This window comes from Pectinophora gossypiella, chromosome 4, assembly GCF_024362695.1.
Source record: "Pectinophora gossypiella chromosome 4, ilPecGoss1.1, whole genome shotgun sequence".
In the NCBI taxonomy this organism is placed as follows: domain Eukaryota; kingdom Metazoa; phylum Arthropoda; class Insecta; order Lepidoptera; family Gelechiidae; genus Pectinophora; species Pectinophora gossypiella.
This window is the reverse complement of record NC_065407.1, coordinates 8,297,529-8,324,875: the sequence shown is the minus strand read 5'-3', so window position 1 is coordinate 8,324,875 and position 27,347 is coordinate 8,297,529. Positions and strand designations below refer to the sequence as shown.

The following is a 27,347-nucleotide window of genomic DNA, read 5'->3' as shown; positions in this document are numbered from 1 at the left end:
GTAGGTAATCGGTCGTTAATAAAAGGACCATGGATTACGTGGATCTAAATGCGACACAATAAACTGCTGTAATCTTTATTTAAAAATGTTCTGTTACTTACGAAATTAGAGTCCTCATATGTAAATATTCATCAATGGTTTATTTTATTCGATGTTTTGATACCGTGCTATAAAATTAGTTAGAATGATTATGAACGCGGCCGATTGTTGTAAGGCAGGCAAAGATTGAACGCGACCGAAATTTGACAGCTATTGTCAATATGGATTGACGTTTGTGGACCGGTTATTTGCTACAACTTTAGCCCTAAATAAAATTATACAACCGCTTTTACGATATAGACTCCGCTGCAAATTAATATACTACAGTAGCTGTATAAAGAAAAAATCAAGTTCAAATAGGAGTCACTTAATTATTCCAAACAAACAGCAACTGAAAACTGATTATTTTGTGAAAGTTTCAGAACATTCAGCTTAGCAGTTCTGTATATTTCACCGAAATTGTAGATTATCATTTTTGTTATACGTTCTAGAACTCTTTAAAATATCCTGTACATTAAGTGATATTGATATACAGGCAATATGAACTTCACCAACAAGGTATTACAGCAAAACGCGAAGTCATATCCGCATCATTGATATTCACGATTATTTTATTACCTAATTACTATTAAGTTACGTTTTCCAATAATGCAGAATTTCCCGGCGTTGAAGAATGATCGATTATTGCGGGCGGCTCGTGGACAAGAAGTAGATAAGGTACCAGTTTGGGTGATGCGGCAAGCCGGCAGATATTTACCAGAATTTCAAGAAGTACGAGCAAAACACGATTTTTTCACCGTGTGCCGTACTCCGGAACTAGCGTGTGAAGTCACGCTTCAACCGTTAAGAAGATATGATCATTTAGATGCTTCTATTATATTCAGTGACATACTTGTTATACCACAAGCTCTTGGCATGACAGTGGAAATGCATCCTGGGAAGGTAATTCTTATTATGATTTTCTAACATCCTATCTTTCCAATATGTTAAGAAGTATAACATTTTTATTAATATTATAGGGCCCAGTTTTCCCAAACCCACTAAATGATCCAATGGAAATAGATGGCCTGAAGGAAGATGGTGCTGTATCAAGATTGCTATATGTCGGGGATGCCATTACACTGACAAGGCATAAGATAGAGGGCAAAGTTCCATTGATCGGTTTCACAGGGGCACCAGTAAGTCAAAAAAAGATTGCTTGAATTTTGATTAAAAAATAAATTGCTTTTATTTTTATTACCTTATTTTCTATTATTACTATTGTTATATAATATGATGCTTTGACATGAAGGCTTTATGTTTCAGTTCACTCTAATGGGATACATGATTGAAGGTGGAGGAAGTCAAAACATGCAGAAAACCAAAGAATGGCTAACAAAGTTCCCTAAAGATGTTCACAAACTTCTTAGTCTGTTGACTAGAGTTATCATTGATTATTTAGTTATGCAGGTACAACATTTTTATATTAAAATTTTAAGTAACATGATGGATAAGGAATAGTGGAAGATAAGTGGGGAAGCCTTTGTTCAATATTGAGACAAGAGGCTTGCAAAAAAATGTTGACAAAGTATTTTAGAAGTTACAAAACTTTCAGGTAGACAGTGGTGCTCAGTTGCTTCAAGTATTTGAATCTAGTGCTGACCACCTCACAAGGGAAATGTTTGCTGAAGTGTCTGCTCCTTACCTCAAAGAGATCAGAGATGGTGTTCGGAAGCAGATTGAAGAGAAAAAATTAGAGCAAGTTCCCATGGTTAGTACCATTGATGGTATCAATCTCTTTTGTTTGGACTTTATTTACTTTACTGTGTTTTGTAAGTATAGTAGGTGTTTGACTGTTACTATACAGTTCATTGCATGCAAGCTATTTATCGAAATTAGGTTGTTAAATCAAGAGCGGTCTCCTGGTTGTGGCTCTGCACACAACTTTCGAAGTTATAATACAACTAGAGATCTTCTCCTCTTCTCAAGAAGAAGATTAAGAGATTATGATGCATGTTTAGAATAATTAAATGAAAACAATCATACCAATAAAATTGCAATTAATATAATGTAATGTATCTGACATTTTGTTTTGGTATAATATCCATTTCTCAGACTTTTCTTTTTTAATTTTTTTCAGACTGTTTTTGCCAAAGGCGGTGGACATTCCTTAGATGTACAGGCGACACTAGGTTACGAAACGTTAGGTCTAGATTGGACAGTAGACCCAGTGGAGGCGAGGAAGATTGTTGGAGATAACATAACCCTGCAGGGAAACCTGGACCCTCAAGATTTGTATAAAACTCCAGTAGGTATTTAATCGTAATGCCCTCTCGACTCCTCAAAAAATGTAGCGCCATATTCTGTTGATTTGAGCGCTAATCCGTCGCACATTCGTCCATGATTCGCCAGCACTTCACATTGCTAATAGGAAGCTTGGTGAGGTGAGGGTACTCAGTTCTTCTTGCAATGGATGATCCTCTCACAACCCCAACTGGGATATAGTTATGTTTCGCCAGGACTTTCCCAGTCTTGATTAAAATGTGATTACTTGAATACTGTTAACTTGTACTATAATAATAGATACGCAATATTTTCAGGAAGAAATACGCCAGCTAACACTAGATATGGTGCGTAAATTCGGCAAGACTCGCTATGTCGCTAACTTAGGACATGGAATCACTCCGCAGACGCCACTGGAAAGCATGACGGCATTCACCGACGCAGTTCATGAAGCCTTATAATCTTTGTTGTTATTGTTACAATTACAGTATATTTCTGTTGTATTTTTACTGGGAAAATGTGGGAAAGTCTAATGTTATTATTGGGGAATAATATGTTATTTGTTATGTAAGAACAACACAATTTAATTGCATGTTACATTATACTGGGTAAATTAAGAAATCACTTATAATAAATTAAATTTCACATTGAGTATGTTGTTTTTGAATTTTGGCTAGTAGCTGGCAGATCTTCATCATGGCTGCCTGCTGATTTCTTCACATACTGTAAAGAAAAAACACTTATTACAACTGTACATTATTTGAAATATCTGAAAGATATTCTATCAATAGTACTGTGTCAGTGTTGAAACCTTAATTATTATTTTTTAGTTTAACTGTTCTAAATATAACTATCTCCTTCTCTAAGTCGTAAAAACGACGGCATTATTTTGAGAGCAGTCATAATAATATTGATTTGTCTGCCAGAATCGGTATCACTTAATTAAAATGTACTTTTACCTGTGGGTTGACTTGTATTTGCTCGTCCATTTCCTGTATGTACTGATGGAGTTTAGTGCAGGCTGCCATTTGTTGTTCAAGAATTGACAAGGTTTCAGGGGACGCGTATTTTTCAGGACTATCCAGGAAGACCACCATGCCATCTTTCTGGTTTATCATTGCATAAATCTCTCCTTCTTCAATCTGAAAAAAAAATCATAGGCATATTTAAATAAATTGATGCAAGGAAATAAAAATAATATTTGATTAATATCTAAAACTATAAAGCCTCCCCTAAATCGAAAGACCTATAGAAACATTTAAAAACAAATATCCCACTCACCATATTGAGTATGTAAGATTCTGCTTGAGCTGGTCCTGTGAGCTGTACTCTAGAAGCGACGTCACTCAGCGACAGAGTTAAAAATGTCTTGGTTAATCTCTGAATATTCTTCTTGTACATCGAGCTCAGTACCTGAAATTAAAAAAATATTATGTCCCATGACATATACAGTAATATTCATTATGTTATGAACAAGCACACCTAGAAGGACAATCTATTCATGGAAACTTGCTTTGAAGGTTGACAAACAAACCTACAAGTAACTTTAAGAGTAAACAATTTATAACATAAAACTCAGAACTATATTCCGAATTGAGCTAGTCAGAGGTACATCCATTACAAGATGACTCTGTTCAACTCATGTCTCACAGATTTAAAAATAATAATGAATATTCCAGAAATTACATCCACATTTTTGCTTTGATTAAACAATATCTTATTTACCTGGTTAACTAATCCCATATTTTTATCCCTTACAAAAGTTTCCCTGTGTTTGATGGCTGTGTGTTGAGAGGTAGCTAGCTCATGGTATGCTACAGATAAAGGTTTGAGAAAACGACACACTACTTGCGATGTGTATTTCGGCATAGGAAGAATCTGTAATATAAACAATGAGATACATTATAATTCACTTTAAAAAAATGCTCAGGTACTCAGAAGATAATAAGATAATGCTCTGTACCTTTCCATGTAAAATAAAGGACACTAAAATATATTTCTTATAGGCTTCAAGCATGATGTGAGAGACTACCATAGCAGGCACAGTGACTACAACTTCAAAGAAGTAAAGAGCTCTGTCGTAATTCTTCATAGCTGTGTAAATCATCCCTCCATAATAGTAGTATAGAAGAAAGTGTTTGGAGTCATTGTTGCCACCAAGCTGAAAAAAATAATTCTTTGTCAATTTACTGAAAAAAAAATAATAAAAAAAAGAATGCCATGACAGTTATTTCAATTGAAATTCAAAGGCAAAGGGAAAAAATAGTAATCACAATTTTCTTAACATCTTCCATACCTATAAAAAAATACTTAAAATTTTATTTTCTTTTTCTTTTATGTTTTTGTAGTTCCATGAGCATAAATGACTGTGACAATTGAACACAAAATACTGATTGATTTTGAAGTGATCCAATTGCAGTAAATGAACTTTTGCTAACACCTCACCTCAGATCCAATCCCAGTGACATCGGTATCCAAGAACTCAAGAGCTGGTTTCATGCACTTGGACAGAAGACATAGCTGGCAGAGGTCTGCATGAATTGACGTCAACTGGGAGTCAAACAACTGTATCTTCCTAATAGCCTTCTTCAGGATTTCTATGCCTCTGATAGGCTGCTTGATTTCTACAAGGTGGTCGGTTAGCTGGTGACATAAGTCAGCATCTGTAATATTAAGAGAAATAATTGACAATGGATTACTGTTACAACATACACTAAGTATGTAAAACATGAGATTTCTAATGTTGTAAAAGTAAGACATGATCTTATTAGGCATCTAATAAGGTTTAAATAAAAAAGAAACAAGTAGATTGTTGTTGTTTAAATTGTTTCTTAATTTCAACTTACACAAGTCCGGTGCAAAGCGAACTTGTTCCCCATTACAGTTGTTTATGAAGTCATGGATCTGCTGGAACATAGTTGATCTGTCCACATCATTGGAACCCTGAAAATTAAACACATGATTACCTCAATATATTTTTTTTTAAAGTTAACTTTCCGCTTTACACAGGTTTTATTTATTTATAGGCAAAGTTTACAAAATAAATACTACTTATTTAGAAGATCTGATATCAAAATTCAACACCATCTTTGTATGATTGCAATATTATAATGTTGTCAATATTTAACACAATATTTCATGAATAAATGTACTTTTGTGTAATTAAATTAGACACTTACTTGTGGTAAGGAAAACTTGGCAACAAGTACAGCCAGAACACCAAGAGAATGCTGTTGAATGTCAAGAGTTTCCAGAACAGTGCTTAGATGTGCACTGTTCCTCTGCAGTACTTCATCAGACTTGCCGATAATCTCGCACAACTCTCGGAAGCTCCCTGAAAAAGCATATTAATTATCACAACTTTGTCACGTTTTTCAGTGCCGATACACCGTATATCCCCATCAAGACAATGCTTCATAATTTAACTTGTCTACAATATTATATGTATAAACAGTCATTTTTGGACTTAAAGAATAAAATAACCAATCTTACCTGATGCCGACATAGTCCTAACATTGTTTACAAATTGCTCTAACGGAGATGCCATGATGTCCACTGCGCCAGCAGAAATAGCTAGTGGTAGGTATATAATCCCTTTTAAAATAGTATACAATATTGTTCTGCGTTGATCACCAACGATGGACGAACGCGAATTGCTTTGTTCAACGGCTTCAGAAAACGAATTTACGAAAATACTATCAATCAATTCTGTTCAGATCCACGAAAAACAGTGTGGGTGGGGTGGGTGATTGATCAACCAACAACCGTCAATGTCAATTAGCACAGACTAATAAGAGATACTACGTTCAATTAGTGTTGCCCGACAATCGACTGTATATCGATTAAATATATTGTATGGATTATATATTATATGATTATATCGAAGTATTGAGAAATATAATCAACAATGATGATGAACGATAGTATTCGACAATAGTATATAGGTTGTTAGTGACACCGTAACAAAAAAAATGGAACGTCTATTTGATTGTACTAAAAACGATAGTGGGAATTTTTCTTGTTGCAAATGTTTAATTAAGATTTTGAGTTTTTACTGTGCCACAATGTAAGTCGAACAACGCTAAACCTACGCGCGGCTACGTTACGCATGCGTGATACGATGTTGATACCTAGGTAGGAGTTTTCGTTCTCTTTTATTTAGATTCTTAGTGGTTCAACATTTAAAAATTGATGAGTTTGTAGAAGTAGATGACCTACTGCCACGATTTTTCACGCACTGTACCTACCTACCAGTTATTAAAATGTACCTAACTTATTAAAGACACTAACTACTCTTACCTTACCTTAATTGTTTTTCCTTCGGATGAAGTAAAGTACCTAGTATTAAATACACATAGTATTAAATTAACCAATATGTCAATATAATCGATAGTAGATACAATCGATTGGATCAATATAAACGATTATTAATCGATAATCGATTATCGGGCAACACTCCAATAGCCTCTTGTTGCTCTTGACGGTGCTGACAGATTGACTGACTGAAATGCGTAGCCAAAGGTCTTTGTGCGTAGCATCTCTACCTCATCTCTACTTGGTCTGTGGACTGGACTGACAGGTGACTGACAGAAAGATAGGTATAAGGTAGGTAGGTACTCAAAAAAGATAAATAAGAACTAAACTAGGTTCTCTCTTAGTAGTCTGTGGAACTAACTATAGATAGTGAGCTAAAGAAAATAATGATAATTATAAAGTGGAAATAATTAATTTATTCCTGTACATTCAGCTGTTTTTACATGAAATTGTAATGTGTATTATAATCAAAGTAAATGAAACACCTCCGATCTTTTAATAATATTGGCTCTAACTAAGTATAACAATAAAATTATTTGTATAAGTGATAAATATCTAATTAACATTTTAACGTTTCAGGTTATATTTACTTTACACGTCGAAGTTAATCGTCCAAGATTTACCTACAATCTAAAATGACTTTAAACTTAGATGAGTCTTTGAGAGATAAAATTGTTGACTGTTTATCACAACAACTAAGTGAATTTGAATTATTGAAGTCAATGTACCCTAATAATGGTGAAATTGTATTAACTGACAATAATGTCTTAGATGACATTCAGAATTATTTAGAGTGCAAGTCAGAATATACTCCAAATAATTTGGATTTTACCATTAACTTGATACAAAATGGGTTGAAACTAGAAGTTTGCATTAATTTGCCTGGCTTTTATCCATCTGAGGAACCTGATATTTTTGTGAGATGCAATCAACTAAATCGTCAGCAAGAGACAGCTTTAAATACAGAACTGTCTGATCATCTTAAAAGCAACTATTATGGAGAAGTGTGTATATACACAGCAATATCATGGCTTCAAGAAAATATATATATTTTTATAAGTAATCAAACTAAGGCTAGTAAACCTTTACCACAAAATAAAGATGAAACGGAACCTCTAGATGAAAAATTTGTAAGGTTGTGGATATATTCTCATCACATTTATAATAAGAGGAAAAGGGAAGAGATTGTTAAGTTAGCTAAAGAATTGCATTTGACTGGATTTTGTTTACCGGGCAAACCTGGTATAGTGTGTATTGAAGGAACTTCTGCAGATTGTAAAGAATGGTGGAAGGATATAAAATCAATGTGTTGGAAGAAAATTATAATAAGGAAAACTGAAGTTTTTGAATTATCTGAACAAAAACAACAGCAAAAATTTGATAAATTTGAAGAAATAAGTTTTCAAAATCCATCATCAAGACATAGTAAACATGCAGATATGAGTAGCTTCTCAAAGTTTATGGAAGAGCGTGGACTAAATCAATCATTCAATGATTTTTTCGGATTGTGTTGTGATGATTGACAGAAGCAATGCTTATCAACTTAATACATAGTTTTAAGTCTAGATAAGTGCAATTTTTCTGTTTAATTCTGTTGTTTCTTTGTTTAAAGGAATAATACTAAACACATTTTCTACCATAATCACATTTATTTATTTTAGTTTATCTATCTTTGAACTTCATTTTCTTGCCCGATATTTACATTATTTATGATCAAAGGAAAACCAGCCCAATATATAATTATGTGAGGTCACATAGCTCCGAAAATGCATTTCCGAGAATGTGGGTTTCCTCACTATGTTTTTTTTTTCACTGCTGAGCATGTGATAATCATTTATGATCCAAATATAAATTCGACAATCATTGGTTTAGCCCTGTTCTGGATTCGAACCTGCGACCTCAAAGTGAGCGGCAAGCGTCCAACTGGGGTACCACAGCTGCTCACTATAGGTATATAAAATATTCAATTTTTTGTTAAGCTTCAGCAACAGTAAGAAATCATTTTAAATATACTGATGGGCACAGGTTGTCCGTCCACCCCTCTCATCAAATGGAGTATTTATGGGTGCCACATTCGTGTTTTTTATTGCAAAACTAAGTTTCTTAATTCGCTTCATTTAAATAATGTTTGTACATAAATGAAATCACGTCCGTCCTGCTTAATGGGGCGGGCACGAATTCCTCAAGTGACCCACATTTGATCTACGCTAATAATAAAGAGATGTTATGAGATTGTTTGTTTGTAAACTTTGTTTGTAAAGGTTCTGGAACTACTGAACCAATTTAGAATTCTTTCACCGATAGAAAACTACATTATTTCTGAGTGCTATTCGTGGTGAATCAGGTATATTCTTTTAGCATAGCATTAAAATCGTCCGGCATAAAGTAAAATCATCCAAATTCATATTCTTTTCCTTATGAAGTAGTTTATTTTTTCTCTAGCTAAAGAAATAGCGGCTAAAAACTAAACATCGGAAGTCAACCGTAAACGCAAAAATAGAAAATCTTTTACTTGGCTTCCGGTGATCAAGAACTACCCACCAAAGACCAGTCAGAGGCTTAAAAAGCTCTAAGGCCATAGCCGGAAAAAATTGTCAATCAGCCGACCGCATTGGCGGTCCTTGGCATTGGCCGACCGGCTGTGGCCTGTGGCTCACAGACTGTCACCAAGGACTGGTCTGTGCCAAGGACCAAGTATTAGAGATGGCGATCTGAGATCGATTAATCGAAAAATCGATTTTTCGAGCCAAGAAAATCGATTTTTTAAATCGATATGTAGTACTGGATCGATTCATTGGATCGATACATCACCCTTTAAAATCGACATTCGATTTTTTTTGTTTTTGTATTAACCATACAATTAGTTGTAGGTGCCCGTATTACAAGAGTGCTGCTGGTTAATTACTCAAAAACTTACGAGATGGCTGTGTGTTTAGTTTCCTTCGCCTCACTTCTTTTCAATAGAAAAAAGTTACGTTTATAATGACTGAGTGACTTTTTTTATCTGTTCTGTGATTGCGTCATCACATCATTCGATTAATTTGTTTGTTGACAACAAATTGTTGTTTGTTCGTTTTTTGACTAAGTGACTGTTTATATTGTAATAGAAAATTGGAAAAAAGATCGATTTTTTGGAAATCGATATTTTAGATCTCGATTTTTTTGTGGATCGATTCATCAGGTCACGATTCGAATCGATTTAAAAATCGATCTTTTTTGGAATGAATCGCCATCCCTACCAAGTATTTTGGTTTGCCTGTCGTCACAGACACAGACTAATAGAAAACACTACAGATTAAAAGAAGATACTACGCATCAGACCCACTTCCATAGATATTTTTGTCAGGTTATAGACGGGGTAAAATTGAATTTGGCATCTAGTAGTTTTTGATTAATTCTATTTTTTTATGATTTCTGGGCCTTAGAGAAATGCAAAGACAATAAGTTAATTCTGCCAATTTCACTCGGATAATACGCTTTATGTTTATGAGGGAGGATAACTTTTCGTAGCTGAAAAGGGTTCGTCTTACGTATTTGGATTATTAAATAAAACAATATATTTTGTATTTTTAACATTTATTTTTAAATTTTATAAATGTTTTTCTGGTATCTTTGACAGTCGCATAATTCAACTTTCAATCCACAGGTGTCCTTTACAAGTATATTTATAATGTTGCACTTGCACCACTTATTTATAGCAAATATAATACGTGAATCGAAAAATTTTATCATCACGAACAAAAAGAGTCACAAGGTTAATGTATCTCTAAGCTCGAAAACACGATGAAACTTCTGGATATTGTCACTGTATAATATCGATGCAAGGCTTGACTCGAAGCACTTATAAATATAATGAAGTAACACAGAAAAATGTCACGAAAACTTCTGGTGAAAAAACGTGTGCGCACCGAACGGCGATTAACATTATAACAAAAAAAAAAGTTAATGTCACTGAGCTCTCATTGTCGTTGGGGTTCATGGTATAAGAAAACCAAGGTATGCTCAAAAGTGACAGCTAACATTTTCAAAAAAATAAATTACCCATGACCATGTTTTTAATTACTTTGTAAGGCAATTATGAATTTTTAATAAAAGGTTTACTTACAGTTTTAATGATTTGTATGTATGTGACAAGTAACAGTAATAAATATATTATATTAGTCAGTAATTCATTTAATTTTCAGTAGTAAACTTTACGTCCTTTGTTGGAGATACCAATTTAATGGTAACACTTACGTCATCGGCTTTTCATTGGATGGCCATAAAGGGGCCCATATACGGTAGGTACGATTCGTCTGTACGATCCGTCGCTTCAGACCGATCGCAACGACGAATCGATAGAGTATATCAAGATCGTTAACGATTTACTTCATCGAAGACGATATCGGAAATCGCAACAAAAGCCCATGCAATCATGAATATCGTTATTGATCTGATCATACCTAGTGGGGTTGAAGTTGGGTGCGTGAGGGACGCGGTTGACATATCCCCCGCCTCTTATAAGCCAAAAACTTTTTTATGAGATTGCGTCAGCCGTGCTGTGATACGTAGTATCTCTTACTAGTCTGTGGTGCTGTGGCTGAAAACTGAAGTTCATTCATACGTTATTTATTTCTATGTCCTTCCTATTTCGTTTTGGATAAAAATATTTAATTATAAAGAAAACAAATCGCGTAAAGCTGTTGACAGAAGATTAATGAACCGGCTGGCTGCATGAAGTGATAATAAATTGTCCGTTATTTATGATATCAATTGATAGCAGAATTTGCCAATGTTTTGTTGTTAATATAGCTAGCAAAAATGTATCATTGTGGAATGCGCCAAATGGAGGAGAGACATGTTGCTAATCAGGTAGAGCACATGGTTTGGAGCAACAGACTAGACTTACTGGCCATAAGCAATTTTAAAGGTTTGTTTATAAAATAGTAAAAGTAGGTAAAGTAAAAGATAATTTAATTAAGTCATAACATACATAAATAGCCTATATACGTCCCACTGCTGGGCACAGACCTCCCCTCAATTAAGTCATTTTTTAATAATCCTATTATATTTAAGGTGAAGTACAAGTACACAGGCTTCATTGGCAGAAAGTATGGAATCTGCCTCCACCAAAAGAAAATGTTACTGTTCGAGCTATGGCATGGCGCCCTGACGGAAAGGTACATTAATGAAATAATCTGTCTTTTTGTTAGTTATTGTTGGATATCTTAAGTAACCTACTTAATGTTTTTAGGCACTGGCGATTGGTTATAGCTCTGGCAGTGTTTACATAGTGGATATTGAAGACAAAGAGGTTCTTGATAAATATGACTTGGAATTGGAAAAGTCTGAGGAGTTTGATGATACTAAACACTATGGTATTACATGTGTCACTTGGGCTGTGCGAGAAGGGAATTTGGAAAGTGCCACAGAGTATAATATTTATGTAAGTAGTCAAATTAAATACTACATATTTCTTTCTCTCAAAACAATTAATAATTTTAAAATTTGAATTACAGGACGATCCTTCAATTTTCTTACAAAAACCCCCTTCACTCAGCAGTGGATTCAAGAACCCCAGCCCAGAGGACAATGTGAAAGATTTGAAAGAGATTCAAGAACCTACACAACTGAATATGTTGATAGTTGGCTATGGAACTGGGTACATCTACATGAGCATCTTTGGAAGATATCCTTATGGAACAATTCACCTTGCACAGGTTGCTAAAGACGAATGTGGTGAATATAAAGTACTTGATATCTGTCTGTCTAATGATTTCAGCCTGATGCAAGTTTGTTATTTAGACAGGAGCACTAATAATGTGTTTGTGTCTCTAATAAATACCAGTGTGTTGTCAGCTTATGCTGAAGAAATGTTTGTGGTGGCAAACAGACATGGCCAGGTTGTCCACTTGGTGTCCTATCTTGATCAGACCATGACTTCAATAACTGAGGCCTGGGAGCATATTTTATTGGAAATGGATACCAAAATGGCTTACTATGCTGCTTCAGTCCCTGAGGGAGGGGTCTCGGCAGATTTGTTGGAGTTGCTTATGTTAGGTTGGTATACAATTCCTACGTGCAATATGTGACTGTGTGTAATTATTTTGAATAACAAATTAAATATTGAATATAATTTTATACTTAGTCAAAAGTGATTATCTATTTATTGTTAATTACATTTATGAAGTATTGTATTTTTCCAGGTGTACCATCAGATGAACTGGAACTGTTCTTACTACAAGAATTAACTGCTAAAGGACTCAAGAAGTTTGGCAGTTCTGTTGAACTAAGTTACTCAACAATACAAAAACTGGTTTTGAAGCAGCTCAATATTGTTGGTCAGAGTCTGACCTATTATCTTGCTGAACTAAGAGGCCTCACAAGGGTTCCTGACAGATACAAGGTATTTAGTTATTATATCATCGGCCATGAGCTGATTACTTGTGACCAACCATATAGTTATTTTTGAACTTAGTATTCAAAGTTGTATTAAAAACCTTCTAGTTGTCTTCTAATTACTTATGAGTTTGGCCACCCTACCCCAGAGATCACAGGCATTTGACAGTTTATTTTACCTTTTCAGATTTTGGGCCTTGAAGAAACAACTGTAACAGAAGCAATAAGAGCTTGTTGCGCATTTTTAAATAAATGCCTAGAGCTCCAACAAGTGATCGATTCCTCAATGCGCAACTACAAGGCATTTTTCAGATGGTTGTTTGTTGTAATAGTTCGCCTTCTAGATGAACAGACTCCCAGTGAAATAGTCAAAATAACACAACAAGATCTTACCCATATTGCAGAGTTTTTGTACAATTTTGACAATGTTCAAACAGAGGGCACAGAAAGTACATCAGAGAAACCAGTCAAATTCAACTTAGAAAGATTAGGCCAATATTTACAAGATCAAGACTTAACAATCTTACCAGATGATGAAGACAATCCTTGGCATAAGTTCCTAAAGGAAAATCCCTGCTTGGTTAAGGATAGTGACACTATATTTTCAATGGCAGAGTTCAGAAGTTTCTCACTGGTGCAACAACAGAAATTTCTGAAAAATGCCATAAATAAGGTATTTGATGTTACAGAAAAGGATGTTGGGAAATATTTTTCGATACTGTTTAATATTAGATGCTATGAAAATAAGTCTGATGACCTTCAAAACAATTTAAGGGTATCTCAAATATTTGATGCAACACAACGAAGATTCATGTTGTCATTTGTTAATACTACTGCAGGACATGATGGTTTATGCTTTTTGTCTGTAGATATTAAAGAAAAAGCTTGTAATTCAACAGCCACCAAGTACTATTTTTCTCCATGTTTAGTACAAGATACTGGGAATGACTTGCTGAATGAGGAACACATTGCTGTTCTAGATCTGCAGTTCTATTCTTCAGAATACCTGTCCGTACTAACCAGTCACCCAAATAATAGTGACAGTTCTATATTCATTCAACTGCCACTGAAAATTGCTGTGGATAATTCAGCCCAGTTCAACATAAAATCGAAATCTTGTGTATTTACTGATAAAATAAGCAGAAGGGACATATCACCATTGTTGGATCAAGGAGTAACAAAGATTCTCGACAAAATGGATGGCTACCGTATCGCAGTGTCAGGTGGTAGGAAAGTTGCGGTGGTGTTAGCGAAAAGCTATAGGAAAGTGAGAGTATTTGAAATGGAAGTTGATGGCGATGATGAAGAAGATGACACCTTAGATGTGACCCCACAATCACAAGCCAACAAGAGCGACGATCAAGTTACTCCTGCCTAAGACTTTAGTTAAATATTTATATTGGAAACATTGTATCACGCCTGTATCCCCGAAGAGGTAGGCAGAGGTATAGTATACACCTCCTCCTCATCAATTACTATCTAGCTTTTATTTACTGTAACCTAAATACCTTAATAAAACTATTTTTAAGTGAACCTTATTTATTATCTATATTCTAAACTATTTACAGCAATATAAAATTTCATAACAATAAGTCCATACATACAAAATGCTATTTTACAAAACATACACGTACTGATTTGGCGGCGAATATACATATTTTTGTGTAGCTAAAAGTTAACATATTGCTTGTATTGCTACAAATAGTAGTAGTAAAATGTTCTCTTAAGTTTAATAAACCATGCATCATTTATTTTGAGAATGTGGATCTTTGCCAGCAGCTTCTATTTATAAAACATTCACGTATGTACATTTTGCGACAATAGCAATTATATATATTCTTCAAACATTGTTCAGTGTAGTTATTGTTCAGTTCAGTGTAGATATAATTAGAATCTGATCAGATATTTTTTTCTCCCCAATTTCGAGCTACTTGTGATTGCTCAGTTGGGCAACCACAAGCAGGTGTTTTAGTGTATATATGTGGGTGATTATAACCCTGTGATTACATGGCCCCTGTTTCTGTCCTCTATATCAATGGAATGTTCTTTCTTTGAGTCTGCTGCTGGTGTTCTCTAGCTTGGTATTTGGCCTTTGGTTCTTTATTTCTTCTATTATGGTTGGAATTCCAACATACTCAGATATATAGCATAGAATACAAAACAATGTATAGCATAACAATAAACTTTACCAAAATGTAAAAATGAATTTTACCTTATAAATATTTATGTACATTACCTGTCTATCACATAAATAATTTGTGTATGGTAATTTATTATTCTAATTATGTCTTGAAATTATATGACTCCATTTTGTTGGCATGATTCTTGATTTAAATTAAACTAGGAGGCGATTTTATCTGGATGTTTTCAAACACTGAGTTGAAGTCGGTGTCAAGCCCTTGATTATCAATACCATAGAGTAGATGTTCTGAAGACTGGTTCCTACTTGGGCCTGGAACTGATGCTGCTTGCTGGCTAATGTTGGTTGTAGTACGGTTGTATATTTCATCTCCTTCCACTTCCTCATCTTCTTCATCAACTGTAAAAATAATCAAGTTATAGTAAGAGGACAGTTAGTATAATGAAATAAACAAATTTCGCTCCATTCCACTTCACTGGATGTAGTAACCTATAGACATAGTGTAAGAATAATTTTCATAGAATATATATTTGATACCTGGAACAACTGTTCTTCCATCATATTTACTCCATTCCTTCTTTAAACGATAATATATCACAGCACAGCTTATTATTACAATAATGGACATAACAATGGCAACCAGTTTCACAGCATCCATAGTAGAAAATGCTCCTTTTACTATCATTTCTACTTCTCTCACATTGTATGCTCCTTTTTCTAACTCTTTGGAGACACACATGTAGGACCCAGACTCATTGGGAGATACATTCTGAAAATTAAATTTCAAACTTAAATTGATCAATCCAGAATTTAAGATACTAGCACAGAGAATATAATGTTATGTAACAAAATATTTTATATAATAGGTATACACTTACATCAATGTGTAATTTTCCCGATAAAATTTCAAATTTATATTTCCTGGCATCATAAGGATTAGCAGGGCCAATCACCTGGTTGGAATCAATAATCCAATACATAAAGTTGTGGCCGTCATCATTGCTGTCGCAATTAAGCACGACTCGGCTCCCCACCGGTACCTCGGTTATATTGATAGGTGCTGCCATCAGCTGTTCCACGTTCAACGATGGTTATTCACTGTTTATTCTATTTTGATGGAATAGTTATATCACCAAGGTTTTTAGCACACACTAACGTTTTTGACATAATGCAAACATACTGAGCAGTGCCAAGTTTAAAATTATCTATAACCCACCGATGTCACATGTTGTGTTTATAATAGTTCAAGGTATATAGATGGTTAATAAGGTGTCAGGTGGGCGTTGTTTTGTTATACCAACAACTCTTGTGGCAATCAGTACCAGCTGCTTCCACTTGAATGTTTTATTAGGTGCATAAACACTTCTACACAGAGAACAGGTAGTAGCATCCATATAGGGGTCATCACCACATATATAGGCAGATTTACCTTAGTATACTCCAGCTTTATACAAATTATGATTTGTGCTGCCATTTTCAGCCCGATAGCAGCAATATACCACACATGTTTGTTGATGGTGCCTCGAAATCTCTCAATGCCATTTCTACAGTGAGACACCATGTGAAATAGCACGTATATCAATAGAATGCTATCGTATACCCACATTGGTATAAAAACAATAAACCAATTCCAATGAGTTCTTGATTCAAGTCTGAGACATAGCAATATTAAAAACACTAAGAAAATGAACCAGGTGAAGAGTGCTCTGTGCAAGATCGCCATGTTATAAACAACTTGGTTTCTTAATTAGTCTCGATAAATTAGGATATGCACCAAATATCAGTTAATGGCATTGTGTTGTTTATGTTGCGGTTGCATTTGTGACATGTTTTCTTTCACTATAACACTATCTACTGCTCGATTCATTTATACGGCAGAACCTCGAACAGTAGTATGATTTTAGTATCTTTTCAGGTTATTTAATTTATTAATTAGTTAATCGCCGCGGCAACCAAGCAAGATTTATCGTCCATAAGCTTTGAAACTTTTACGTTGCTTGCTTTTTCCAGATTTTTTATGGATTTCGAAGTATAAATAGGTACCTATGCAGATAAATTAAATACCACAGACTACTAAGAGAACCTAGTTAAAAATACTTTTTTTTTTTGCAATACGTGCCAGGGTTGCCTATAGAAATTAACATTCCCACAAAGAGTATTATACCTACCTAATACCAATTTTGTGAGGATTGGCTGTCAAACTTTGGGGAATTTCCTAAAAACTTTGGTATAGGTGTACCAGAATCTGATGGCAAATGGGGAAATAATACGTACGTACTTCTGATTTTTTAGTTTTCGTCTAAATAAGGCGAAAACTAGAATGCTCGTACTGCTTATTGCATTTCATAGTAGAATATAACAATGTGTTCGGTTTGTGAATACGGTTATTTTACCTTGACTGCTGCTGGCAATGCCGTGCCGGCCGGCTGTCAATGAATTGTCATTTTCACACAGCTGATGTAAGTGGTAGATAAATAAAATTAATATTTTTGCCACACACCGGCACCGCCAATATATATAAATAAACATATTTCCCTGAGGTAAAAATGATTACACAAATAGCGGTGATAATGACGGCAGTCAAATTCTTTTTCATACCACTCTAGTAAGTTCAATAAATTATAACGTTAACGTGAAACTTTAACATAGTTTTGATACATTTTTGATATTTGTTTACTTTTAGCCGCTCTACAGACTTCGAGGTCCACAGGAATTGGTTGGCAGTCACACACAATCTTACAATTGATCAGTGGTATTACGACACTACTTCAGAATGGACACTGGATTACCCACCATTCTTCGCTTGGTTGGAGTATGGGTTATCCCATGTGGCGAAGTGGTTTGACCCGCAAATGTTGCACCTTACTAATTTGAATTATGATTCGAACATGACTGTATTGTTCCAGAGGCTCTCTGTGATTGTACTGGATTTTTTTTATATCCTTAGTGTAAAAAGGTGATCATTTTTAAGTACTATCATTCTGATGCTTATGAACAATGTAATGTAATTTTCTAATGAATCAATTAATTCATCAATTTCAGTTGTTCAGATCTTATAAGCAATGGGAAACTCCTTGTATTTATACTGTTGGTCTCAAACCCAGGTTTGCTGATGGTTGATCACATACATTTCCAATATAATGGATTTCTGTACAGTTTTTTGTTGTTCTCAATATCAAATATGATAAGAGTAAGTATGAGCTTGTTCTTAATATTTTAAATTAACTTATATGTAAGCAAGTTAGGTACCTATTGAGACTTGAATTTAGCCAAAAATTCTTATAAACACTTATGTGGAAATAATTTTTTTTTTTTTTAAAGCATATACTAAAAACTTATATAAAGTTTAGCAGGATACTATACTACCTTCTAAATAATGTAATTTCTGTTATAACTAATTTACAAAATGTTTTTTTTTTCAGTCAAATTACCTACAAGCAGCAGTATGGTTTGCTGTGCTACTGAATTTAAAGCACATCTACTTGTATGTGGCACCAGTATATGTTGTGCATCTGCTCAGAGCTTACTGTTTCACGGTGTCATCCCCTGATGGAATCCATACTCCATGGTATTCCTTCTCTATCACAAACCTTATCAAACTCGGTGTCACTGTGGTTACTGTATTTGCATTGTCTTTTGGACCTTTCTATAAACATTTGCCACAGGTAATAAATACATTTTTAATTATAAATGTTCAGTTTATTTCATGTAAATGTAATGGTGGAGTATAGCATCAATAATATTATAATGCTTTGGTGTTTGATTTTATTTTTGGCTTTGGTTTTGGTATTTTTCATATTACATACTTAAACTAACACCTATTTCCCACCAGGGTAAGCAGAGACTATGGTATTCCATTTGCTTCAATCCTGACACACTTCTCTTGCTTCCTCCACATTCATCAATTGTTGCATACACACACGCCGGTTCAGAGTAGATCATACTGAAACATTTCTAATTTCATACTTCTCCAATTTGGTTAATGTACATCCTTCTAGGTCTTTCTTTGCTAGTCCTACCACCAACCTTTGCTCATTTTTCATATTACTTATTGTAAATGACAATTTTATAAATATTTCTTCTTTGTTATAAACTAGTGTGATAATATAAAAACTTTGCAGAAAGAAGATAACTTCATCTATTGCATTTTCAGATATTGTCAAGACTGTTTCCATTCAAAAGAGGTCTATGCCATGCCTATTGGGCACCAAACTTTTGGGCTCTTTACAACTTTGGGGATAAAGCTTTGCAAATAGTATGTGAGTACATTTTTTAAGAAAAAAGCATAATGTAGTTATTTATAATTGTTTATTGGGACCACCTGCCACTGACTACATCTGCGGAGCATGTGGTAGACCTTGCCACTTTCGCATTGCCTTATGTAGTTATGAAAAAAGTACCACCAAGACACTGTATAAATCATCTGGAAAAAACCATGAGGCCTGATGATGATGACATATTTATTAAAGTCATATTTTTTGTTTTCAGTGCCTAGGTTTGGTATTGCCATTGCTAAGACTGAAGCAGCTATGACTGGCGGACTAGTACAGGAATATGAGCATGCAGTGTTGCCATCTATAAAGCCGAGTCTAACATTTATTTTGACAATAGCGTCCATGATCCCAGCATTAGTCAAGTTGTGGCACCTTGGAGCTGACAGGAGGTACAGGACTTTGAGCTTTGTGAGGTAAAATATTGGACTATCTAAGTTGATCTTAATACTTATATATTTTACATTCTAAACTTTATTTACAACTTTTTAATATTTTTCAGGTGTTTAGTTGTCTGTGCAACATGTTCGTTTATGTTTAGTTGGCATGTGCATGAGAAAGCCATCCTAATGATTCTAATACCGCTCAGGTAATTTACCCATTTCAATATAATTAGATATAACAATTTCTGACCGCAAAAAAAAATCATCTCCAGCTCCTCCGTGCTCCGGAAGGCACGTTAAGCCGTTGGTCCCGGCTGCATTAGCAGTCGTTAATAACCATCACTCCGCACTGGGCCCGCGTGATGGTTTAAGGCCCGATCTCCCTATCCATCCATAGGGAAGGCCCGTGCCCCAGCAGTGGGGACGTTAATGGGCTGATGATGAGATATAATAATTTATATGTAAAGGGGTTTTGTAAATTTGGTCCACATTTCTTTTTACGACCTCAGAAATCGACGAAAAATGGTTATAAACCCACATAAACCTTCATTCATAAATCGAATACAAGTTGACTATTTCTTAGTAAAATAATCTAGTCAAATGCCACATTTTCGAGATGTAAATTGTAATCAAAGTTATACTGGTGGCGCCACAAGTGAATACTTTTAGAACTAAATTTTTTTTTAAATTGTTCCATTTTGTTTCAGTTTCCTTGCTGTTTTGGGAGATGTGGATGGAAAACTGTTTCTTATTATCTCTACGGTGGGACATTATTCACTGTTCCCTCTTCTTTACCCTAAGAATCTTCTGTCAATCAAGATATTTATGCTATTAACGCATTGTGCCATTGCATTTAGTAACATTCCATTGCTGTATGTAAACCCGAAGTTGAAGGGTAGCAAAAGACGTGGCTTCTTACGTCTACCTATGTTGGGGCATCTAGAATCGCTATACATCTATGGACTTTTAGTGCTATGTATTTATGAGAATGCAATTCATAAAACTTTAGGTTTAGATAAGAGATTACCTTTTTTACCTCTTATGTTCACATCAGTATATTGTTCTTTAGGGGTACTGTATTTCTGGATCTGTTATTACTATTATTTCTTGAATTTTAATCTTAGCAAAGTTTTCATTGCTCCTAATACAGAGGTTAAAAAGGTTAAATAGACAAGTAGCGAAAGAAAATCAATGTACTTTTTGAATTGAATATTCAAAAATTGAAGATGAAGGAAATATTTGTTTTCTAGTCTAATGGATAAACATTCCAAACAATTAATATTTTTGCATTAAGTTAAAAAGTTTATGAGAATGTTATTACAAAATAAATTAATAAATATTACAAACATTCCCCCCCTAGATTGAGGGGAGGCCTGTGCCCAGCAGTGGGACGTATATATAGGCTGTTTATGTTGTTATGTAATTACAAACATTACCCTCCTTCTGGGACAGTCATCGGGTAGGATGTAACATCAATGATCTTTCCAGGCTATGTTGCCCAAAAATATATAGTTGGCGTTGTACAGATTTAACGTACAAAAATATATAAACATATTTGTTATTATCATATATCCTATAACACAAGTCTCAAGTAAGAACTTAGCTTAGGATACGATGGTTTATTATATTTTAGAAACAATGTAAAACCGTGTAAAATTGTAAATGTGTATGTTAAGTAAGCTGTACATCTTTTGAAAATAAACAATTTATTATTATTATAATTTAATTTATTATATGGTATAGATTTATGTTGCTGCCTATATTGCTTCTCTTTATTTTTATTAGAATAATAATGGGTGGACGATGTGTTGTGCCTGGATATAATAACAAGGGTCATTTATACCTAAAAATAAATAAATAAAAATAAAGATAAAAGATACATGTCTTTTATCCATGAAATTAGAAGGCAACTCTGAACAGCGCCATCTACATTACTTTTGGGGAACGTAGCCTGAAAAGTCCCTCATCATTTTTATATATGCCTCTGCTATTCAAATCAAACCAAATCAATTTATTTGCGAGAACACATAAAAAACAGAACAATAATAATAAGAAGAATAATTACATTATATTTTTTGGATAATTATTAACCCGAGCAATGAGAAAATAGGTAATTATTAACGTGGAACGTAACGTGGAAAGTGCCTCATTTAATCAGATTTATTATTAAGCAGATCAATAACAAACACCGCATACATTACGTGGCTGGCTATACATATACTGTGCAATAATTAGATCAAAAAGCTATGCCAAAATATATGTTGAATTGAATAGTACTAGATTGTTATAGAATAATATTTATTCTGTGAGATGCGTAATATAGAACAGTGACGTAAGCGAACAAACCTGTATTTTAAAATTTACAATAGGCTATATTACAACTTAGTCAAATGAGATACTTTTTACCAAAATTAAAATAGATATCTATTGAATTTGTATGGAAATACAATTTGTACCTAATTTAAATTCGAAAATAAAAAGAAAAAATGTGTTTTAATTTTGGATCCTCTTAGACTTGCTTCTATTTCGAGACGACCTCTGTGGTCCAGTGGTTGAGAGTTCTGGTCACGATCCGGAGACCCTGGGTTCGATTCCCGGTGGGGACATATCACAAAAATCACTTTGTGATCCCTAGTTTAGTTAGGACATTACAGGCTGATCACCTGATTGTCCGAAAGTAAGATGATCCGTGCTTCGGAAGGCACGTTAAGCCGTTGGTCCCGGTTACTACTTACAGATGTAAGTAAGTAGTCGTTACATGAGCCATATCAGGGGGCTTTGGCGGCTCAATAGTAATCCTGGCACCAGGGTTGATGAGGTGGGTACTCCACAACCCACACGATAGAAGATTTCTAGATTAGCATTTTAACATTTTTCTTTGACCCAGTCAAAAATACCCTATTCTGTTTTGATTTTTTGTTGATGAGGTTTGTAATTCACCTGACAACCCAACCCACACGATAAGAATATTCTATTGTACGTCAAACTGTGAATGTGTGTGTGAATGTAGGTAGGTAAGTAGTTGGAATAAATTTTCTTCCGGATGTTACGTTTTCTTTGCAAGGATTAAGTATTGACATAAGTCGATTTGTTTACTTTCGCGGGTAGTATTGGGAATCTCGGTCTGACGGCACCCTTGTCAGAGTCACGACCTTTTGTTCTCGACGTCACTCCTGGGTTTCCTACTTCCTTAAGTGCTCCTAAGACCTTTGGTAGATATACTTATTCAAACACACATAACATTAGCTCACGACTTATCCCAATTGGTGTAGGCAGAGGTACATCCATCGCAAGATAAATTGAGTACCCACACCACCGGGTTTCCTGTTAGACCAACGTGATACGTGGTGATTCGTATCGCCGTTAATAATGGTCGACCCAACTGTATTAGTGAAAACTGCGCTTATTCAAACTTTCAAATTCAAAGCCATTTCTGTTTCAGGTACAGCGTTCCTCATATAAACGATTTGTGCACCTTTCGAGGAAAACTATATATAGGTAGATGAATGTTATTTATAAATCGATTTATAGCTAAGTATATTTAGGACTTTAAGGTTGTAAGCAGTAATGTGCCGTACCTGGGAGTGTTCCTAAAGTGGGAATGTTCTCGTTGTAAAATCTCTTGAATACTAGGTAAGGCCACTGGCCGCTTTTCCAAATTGTTCTCTGGTCTTATCTACCTAATGGTTAGGTAATACAGCTCTTCTTAAATTAGTTTTGTGCCTTTTTACTGCTGGGAACGTTCCCAAAATGGGAACATTCTCGGGAACGGCACGTCACTGATTGTAAGTAAAAGATAAAAGAACTTTTAATAAAAAGTATACTCTTACTTATACCTAAATCTTTAATAAGAAAAAAGTTGCGCCCTAAGTTGTGACATGCGTGCATATTTCATGAAATATCATTTTGATGGGAAACTGATACAAATAGGAATACGATGAGTAATAGATACGCCTACACGTGCGATTTGAAATTACATCGCGGTATACATACCTACTATTTATTGGCTCCATAACAATAGGCTATGTTACATTTTCATTTAAGATAAATAAATTGGATATTTACGTAATACAAGATAGGCTTGAAAGGACACGTACACGTGTTTACAGTGAATAAAGGGAAGGCGCGCGTCGATCGCGGTATGAATATTCATCGGGGCCTAAAGACGGCGCGAGAGGGGGGCGATTACACGCAGATTTGAAGGGGTGCGGGGGACTCTGTCATTACCGTTAACGTTAAACTCCCCTCAAATTGTCAGTGTAATGATAGCTGTTCACCACCTTGTGACGGTAATAATAAATTATTATTGATTGCGCTATAATTTGATCCTGTTGACACGCTGCGCTGCGTGTCATGCCGTGGTCTACTGTGTGTGGCAAAAGGGGTAGGTAATGAATAAAGCTACAGGTAATGACGTATCTACCTACTTAACGCAACGCGATCCTAACAATTTGTTATTAGGTATGAGAACTATTAAACTTCCATTAAGTATAAGAGTCTAGAGTCTTAGTTAAGAGTTTTTTTGTAATTATTTCTTTTTATTTTGGTGCAATAAAGTATATTTGTATTGTAAGTAAGTATATCTATTGTAGGAAATAAGTTTCCCAATTTTTTTACAGATATGTGTGTAGGTACCTGAGTAAACAGGTCTATACACTTTTACGTTTAATATAGCCCACAAGGCCGCGTAGTCCTTATCCTTGGAAAGTTTTCTAACCGCTGTGTAATTTGAATATCTACCTGTGGAAGGACTAAATCCCTGAATATTTTTCTCGTTCACACATCACTTGGTAGCTAAAGTTATTCGTAATAGGTTCAATCGCTCGATCCATCGGATTGGAAGTTTGAAAATAAAAGTGAAATGGAGTGGAAGGAGTTGCTCATTCAAATTCGTGATTCAGCATTTTATTAACTGTATGGTTTAATGAAAATGACCGTAGGCGCCGTAGGCATTTCATTTGCCTTTTAACAGGGAGAAGACAAACTTTCGTTAGGTACTTACCTATTTTATTATGGAAGTATAAGAAGGGTTTGTAAAGGAGTCCGAATTTCTAACTCTTTTGAGATTGTCTTTTTGTTTGTTTTTTTTTTTACAAAGTAGGCAGGTACTTAGATAGACGCCGCCGCCGAGTTGATTACGGAAATGCATGAAAATTTGTCTTTCGAGGAATTTTCATAAATTCCAAAACGTTTTGCTGGCAGGTGGGTAAGTACAATGAATTTTCATTTCATTAGGAGATTCTTTAGATATGCTGGGCTCATCTAGAGCCTTTATTTCACCTTGTTTCACATTTTGCCACTTGGAGAGGGAGGGGCTTTCACGTTCCTTTTTACGAGTCGACGAAAAATTTAATTTAGTTTATGACTCGTGAAGATATAGCAACCAACAAGAATCTCGTTAATTTTCTAAAGGTTTACGTTTTAGAGATGTTTAACGGGCTTATTAAATTTCGTTCTAAGTAATTAAAAGAATTCCTAAGGCCGACTGGTAGAACGTTAAAATATTTTTAGATTTGACTTGAAACTAAAGGAAAATAAGAAGTAATCCGTCTAACGTTATGACCAAGAATTTTCTTTCTTTAGCGTGATTCGATGAAGTTTTCAATCAATTTCTAGGATAAGTACATAAATCAGCAGCGTTACGTTAGGAACCTATCGACGAGTAGTAAGGCACGTAACAGTTTACGCGATCAGCGGTTTATGGCCGGGAGTAAATGGAACACTGCTCCGAAGGATTACAGCCGCTCCGCCGCTACGTGAGCGCGCTCAACAGATGGCCGTGCTTAAACCCAGTCTCTTCTATTTCCCCAGATTTTATTAATAAAAAATATCCTGTTTGTCATACTGGTGTGACAACCTGGTGTGACCACGAGTCCGGAGGGATATTTTCCTCTATAACCAAGTTTCGAGAACTTTATTGCGGCTGGCTTGGAAGAACGCTAGTGCTCGTAATCGTAATCCGGGTGGGAGGATCGTACGCAGGTACCACTTACCCTTACGCATTTCAATGACTACCTACGTACTCAAACGACATATTACATTTATTATAACTTAGTTTGAATGATGTCTTAATAAACTATTAATGATTTAAGTAAGACGCACGCGTGTCTACTACAGCAACTACGAATTGAATATTAAATACTTCCATCAAGATAAGCGGCTCCCTTAGGATATGAGTTTTGACGTCAAGGCCTGGAATATCCGATGGGAATCCACCAGGATATTGTGCGTACGTTGGCAGCTTGGCACCAAGTTAACACCGTAATGCCCGAGTAAGACTAATTGACATTATGAATGGCACTGCCAAATTCCATAAGCAACGTATGACACCAATACATCCGCTTGTGTAATTAATTGTGAATCTGATGAATTACCCTAGATAAATGAAATAGTAACTTGACAGTATAATAGTACAAGGGCTGGTGCATAATGTTCGCGTTGCTATTCGCTTAGTCAAAATTCTTAAGGCGTGATTACAAAACGTCTCGCATCGGGTGGTAATGGTGTTTTCTAAGACATTGCTCATCAACTTAGGCTTTTATCTGTGGAGTACATGCTTCAGCACTTCCACAGCCCTTCGGAACTCGCATGCAAAATTCTTAGGGAAAATAATAAAAACAACTTTTTATGATGTGGGCTCCACCAACATTTTACTCTGAAATAGCTATGTGGACATAAACCTACTCAATAAAAGACTGACAGAGAAAGATGGAGAATGCTACATAAAGAAGTTAACAAGAAAGAATAAAAAACTATAAGTACAGCAGAAGTATTGTAGAATAAAACTTCTAAATAGGTAAGTACCTTACGTAATATAAGGCATTACTTTGATTGGGTACCTACATAATAACGTACCTTATAACGAGTACTTTACAATAAACCTGTTAACACAATTACAATAAGGGCTGTTAACATACAACTAACACGTAAATATTATATCATACCAAGCCGGTTCCAAAAATACGTATTTCTTTTAAAAAAATCCTGTGCAAAATTGGTAGGAATGCTCAGTGAGTTAGAAATTATGTTCAGTGATGCGTTTGTGCTACGCGAGTGCAAAATGTTAACAAAAATAGAATGCGAAATATCTTTCCCAGTGTTTTTGGTCACGCTGGCGTAGCATGGAAGTACCCAACATTTAACATAAACAGCAATTAACCGGAGGAGGTATGGAGCATACTCGACTACGATGCTCGACTGGGAGTTGGTGGAGGTGTTTTTCAGCTAATAGCTGGGACCTGCGGATTAACGTGCCTTCCATGCACGGAATCATCTTACTTTTTCGAACAGGTCATTCAAGCCAGCCGTGTCATAAACAAAGGACAGTCTCACAAACTGTTTTTGACAATGTCCCCGTCGGGAATCGAACCATGACGTCCAGATCGTGAGCACTGTAACCACTTAACCATGGACGCTGACCGAACCCAATACAACGTACCTAATGTTTTAAAATGTGTTTAAAAGGTACTACGCGTTGAATAACTAGGTACCTGAAGTGAACATTGTTTCCACGTAATTTAATTTCTGTTCTGTGTTATGTGTAAGTAGTTTATTGAAATA

General features: G+C 35.1%; 7 protein-coding genes across 10 annotated transcripts; 4 read left to right on the top strand and 3 right to left on the bottom strand.

The window, feature by feature from the left end:
- The first annotated feature begins 433 nt into the window (after positions 1–433).
- LOC126366493 (uroporphyrinogen decarboxylase) lies at positions 434–2,953 on the top strand. The gene is made up of 7 exons (XM_050009606.1): positions 434–597; positions 694–981; positions 1,059–1,217; positions 1,345–1,488; positions 1,634–1,789; positions 2,159–2,326; positions 2,619–2,953. Exons 1-7 carry the CDS (start codon positions 580–582, stop codon positions 2,760–2,762), a joined length of 1,077 nt encoding a protein of 358 aa, XP_049865563.1. The 5' UTR covers positions 434–579; the 3' UTR covers positions 2,763–2,953.
- On the bottom strand, positions 2,884–6,064 carry LOC126366492 (COP9 signalosome complex subunit 3). The gene is made up of 9 exons (XM_050009605.1): positions 5,794–6,064; positions 5,481–5,635; positions 5,148–5,244; positions 4,747–4,964; positions 4,265–4,462; positions 4,027–4,179; positions 3,583–3,714; positions 3,261–3,443; positions 2,884–3,024 (listed from the first exon to the last, which is right to left on the bottom strand). The coding sequence occupies exons 1-9, from the start codon at positions 5,846–5,848 to the stop codon at positions 2,944–2,946; spliced, it is 1,272 nt and encodes a 423-aa protein (XP_049865562.1). The 5' UTR covers positions 5,849–6,064; the 3' UTR covers positions 2,884–2,943.
- Positions 6,065–6,810: 746 nt separating this feature from the next.
- LOC126366557 (RWD domain-containing protein 2B) lies at positions 6,811–8,257 on the top strand. 3 transcript variants are annotated; one of them, XM_050009711.1, is made up of 2 exons: positions 6,811–6,880; positions 7,195–8,257. In XM_050009711.1, the coding sequence occupies exon 2, from the start codon at positions 7,251–7,253 to the stop codon at positions 8,136–8,138; it is 888 nt and encodes a 295-aa protein (XP_049865668.1). In that variant the 5' UTR covers positions 6,811–6,880; positions 7,195–7,250; the 3' UTR covers positions 8,139–8,257. The 3 variants fall into 3 exon arrangements, with proteins under 3 accessions (XP_049865668.1, XP_049865667.1, XP_049865666.1); XM_050009710.1 differs by lacking the exon at positions 6,811–6,880 and adding an exon at positions 6,927–7,066; XM_050009709.1 differs by lacking the exon at positions 6,811–6,880 and adding an exon at positions 6,927–7,087.
- Positions 8,258–11,158: 2,901 nt separating this feature from the next.
- LOC126366481 (anaphase-promoting complex subunit 4) lies at positions 11,159–14,526 on the top strand. The gene is made up of 6 exons (XM_050009590.1): positions 11,159–11,524; positions 11,671–11,774; positions 11,849–12,040; positions 12,114–12,654; positions 12,801–13,000; positions 13,181–14,526. The coding sequence occupies exons 1-6, from the start codon at positions 11,416–11,418 to the stop codon at positions 14,369–14,371; spliced, it is 2,337 nt and encodes a 778-aa protein (XP_049865547.1). The 5' UTR covers positions 11,159–11,415; the 3' UTR covers positions 14,372–14,526.
- Positions 14,527–14,758: 232 nt separating this feature from the next.
- On the bottom strand, positions 14,759–16,348 carry LOC126366482 (uncharacterized). The gene is made up of 3 exons (XM_050009591.1): positions 16,012–16,348; positions 15,671–15,902; positions 14,759–15,532 (listed from the first exon to the last, which is right to left on the bottom strand). The coding sequence occupies exons 1-3, from the start codon at positions 16,198–16,200 to the stop codon at positions 15,324–15,326; spliced, it is 630 nt and encodes a 209-aa protein (XP_049865548.1). The 5' UTR covers positions 16,201–16,348; the 3' UTR covers positions 14,759–15,323.
- On the bottom strand, positions 16,211–17,220 carry LOC126366483 (transmembrane protein 60). The gene has a single exon (XM_050009592.1). The coding sequence runs from the start codon at positions 16,854–16,856 to the stop codon at positions 16,449–16,451; it is 408 nt and encodes a 135-aa protein (XP_049865549.1). The 5' UTR covers positions 16,857–17,220; the 3' UTR covers positions 16,211–16,448.
- A 329-nt stretch (positions 17,221–17,549) lies between these two features.
- On the top strand, positions 17,550–21,508 carry LOC126366554 (probable dolichyl pyrophosphate Glc1Man9GlcNAc2 alpha-1,3-glucosyltransferase). 2 transcript variants are annotated; one of them, XM_050009704.1, is made up of 8 exons: positions 17,550–17,738; positions 17,817–18,089; positions 18,176–18,323; positions 18,556–18,798; positions 19,287–19,392; positions 19,622–19,820; positions 19,907–19,993; positions 20,495–21,508. In XM_050009704.1, the coding sequence occupies exons 1-8, from the start codon at positions 17,680–17,682 to the stop codon at positions 20,955–20,957; spliced, it is 1,578 nt and encodes a 525-aa protein (XP_049865661.1). In that variant the 5' UTR covers positions 17,550–17,679; the 3' UTR covers positions 20,958–21,508. The 2 variants fall into 2 exon arrangements, with proteins under 2 accessions (XP_049865661.1, XP_049865662.1); XM_050009705.1 differs by having other exon boundaries at positions 17,552–17,592; positions 18,040–18,089.
- The last annotated feature ends 5,839 nt before the right edge of the window (positions 21,509–27,347 follow it).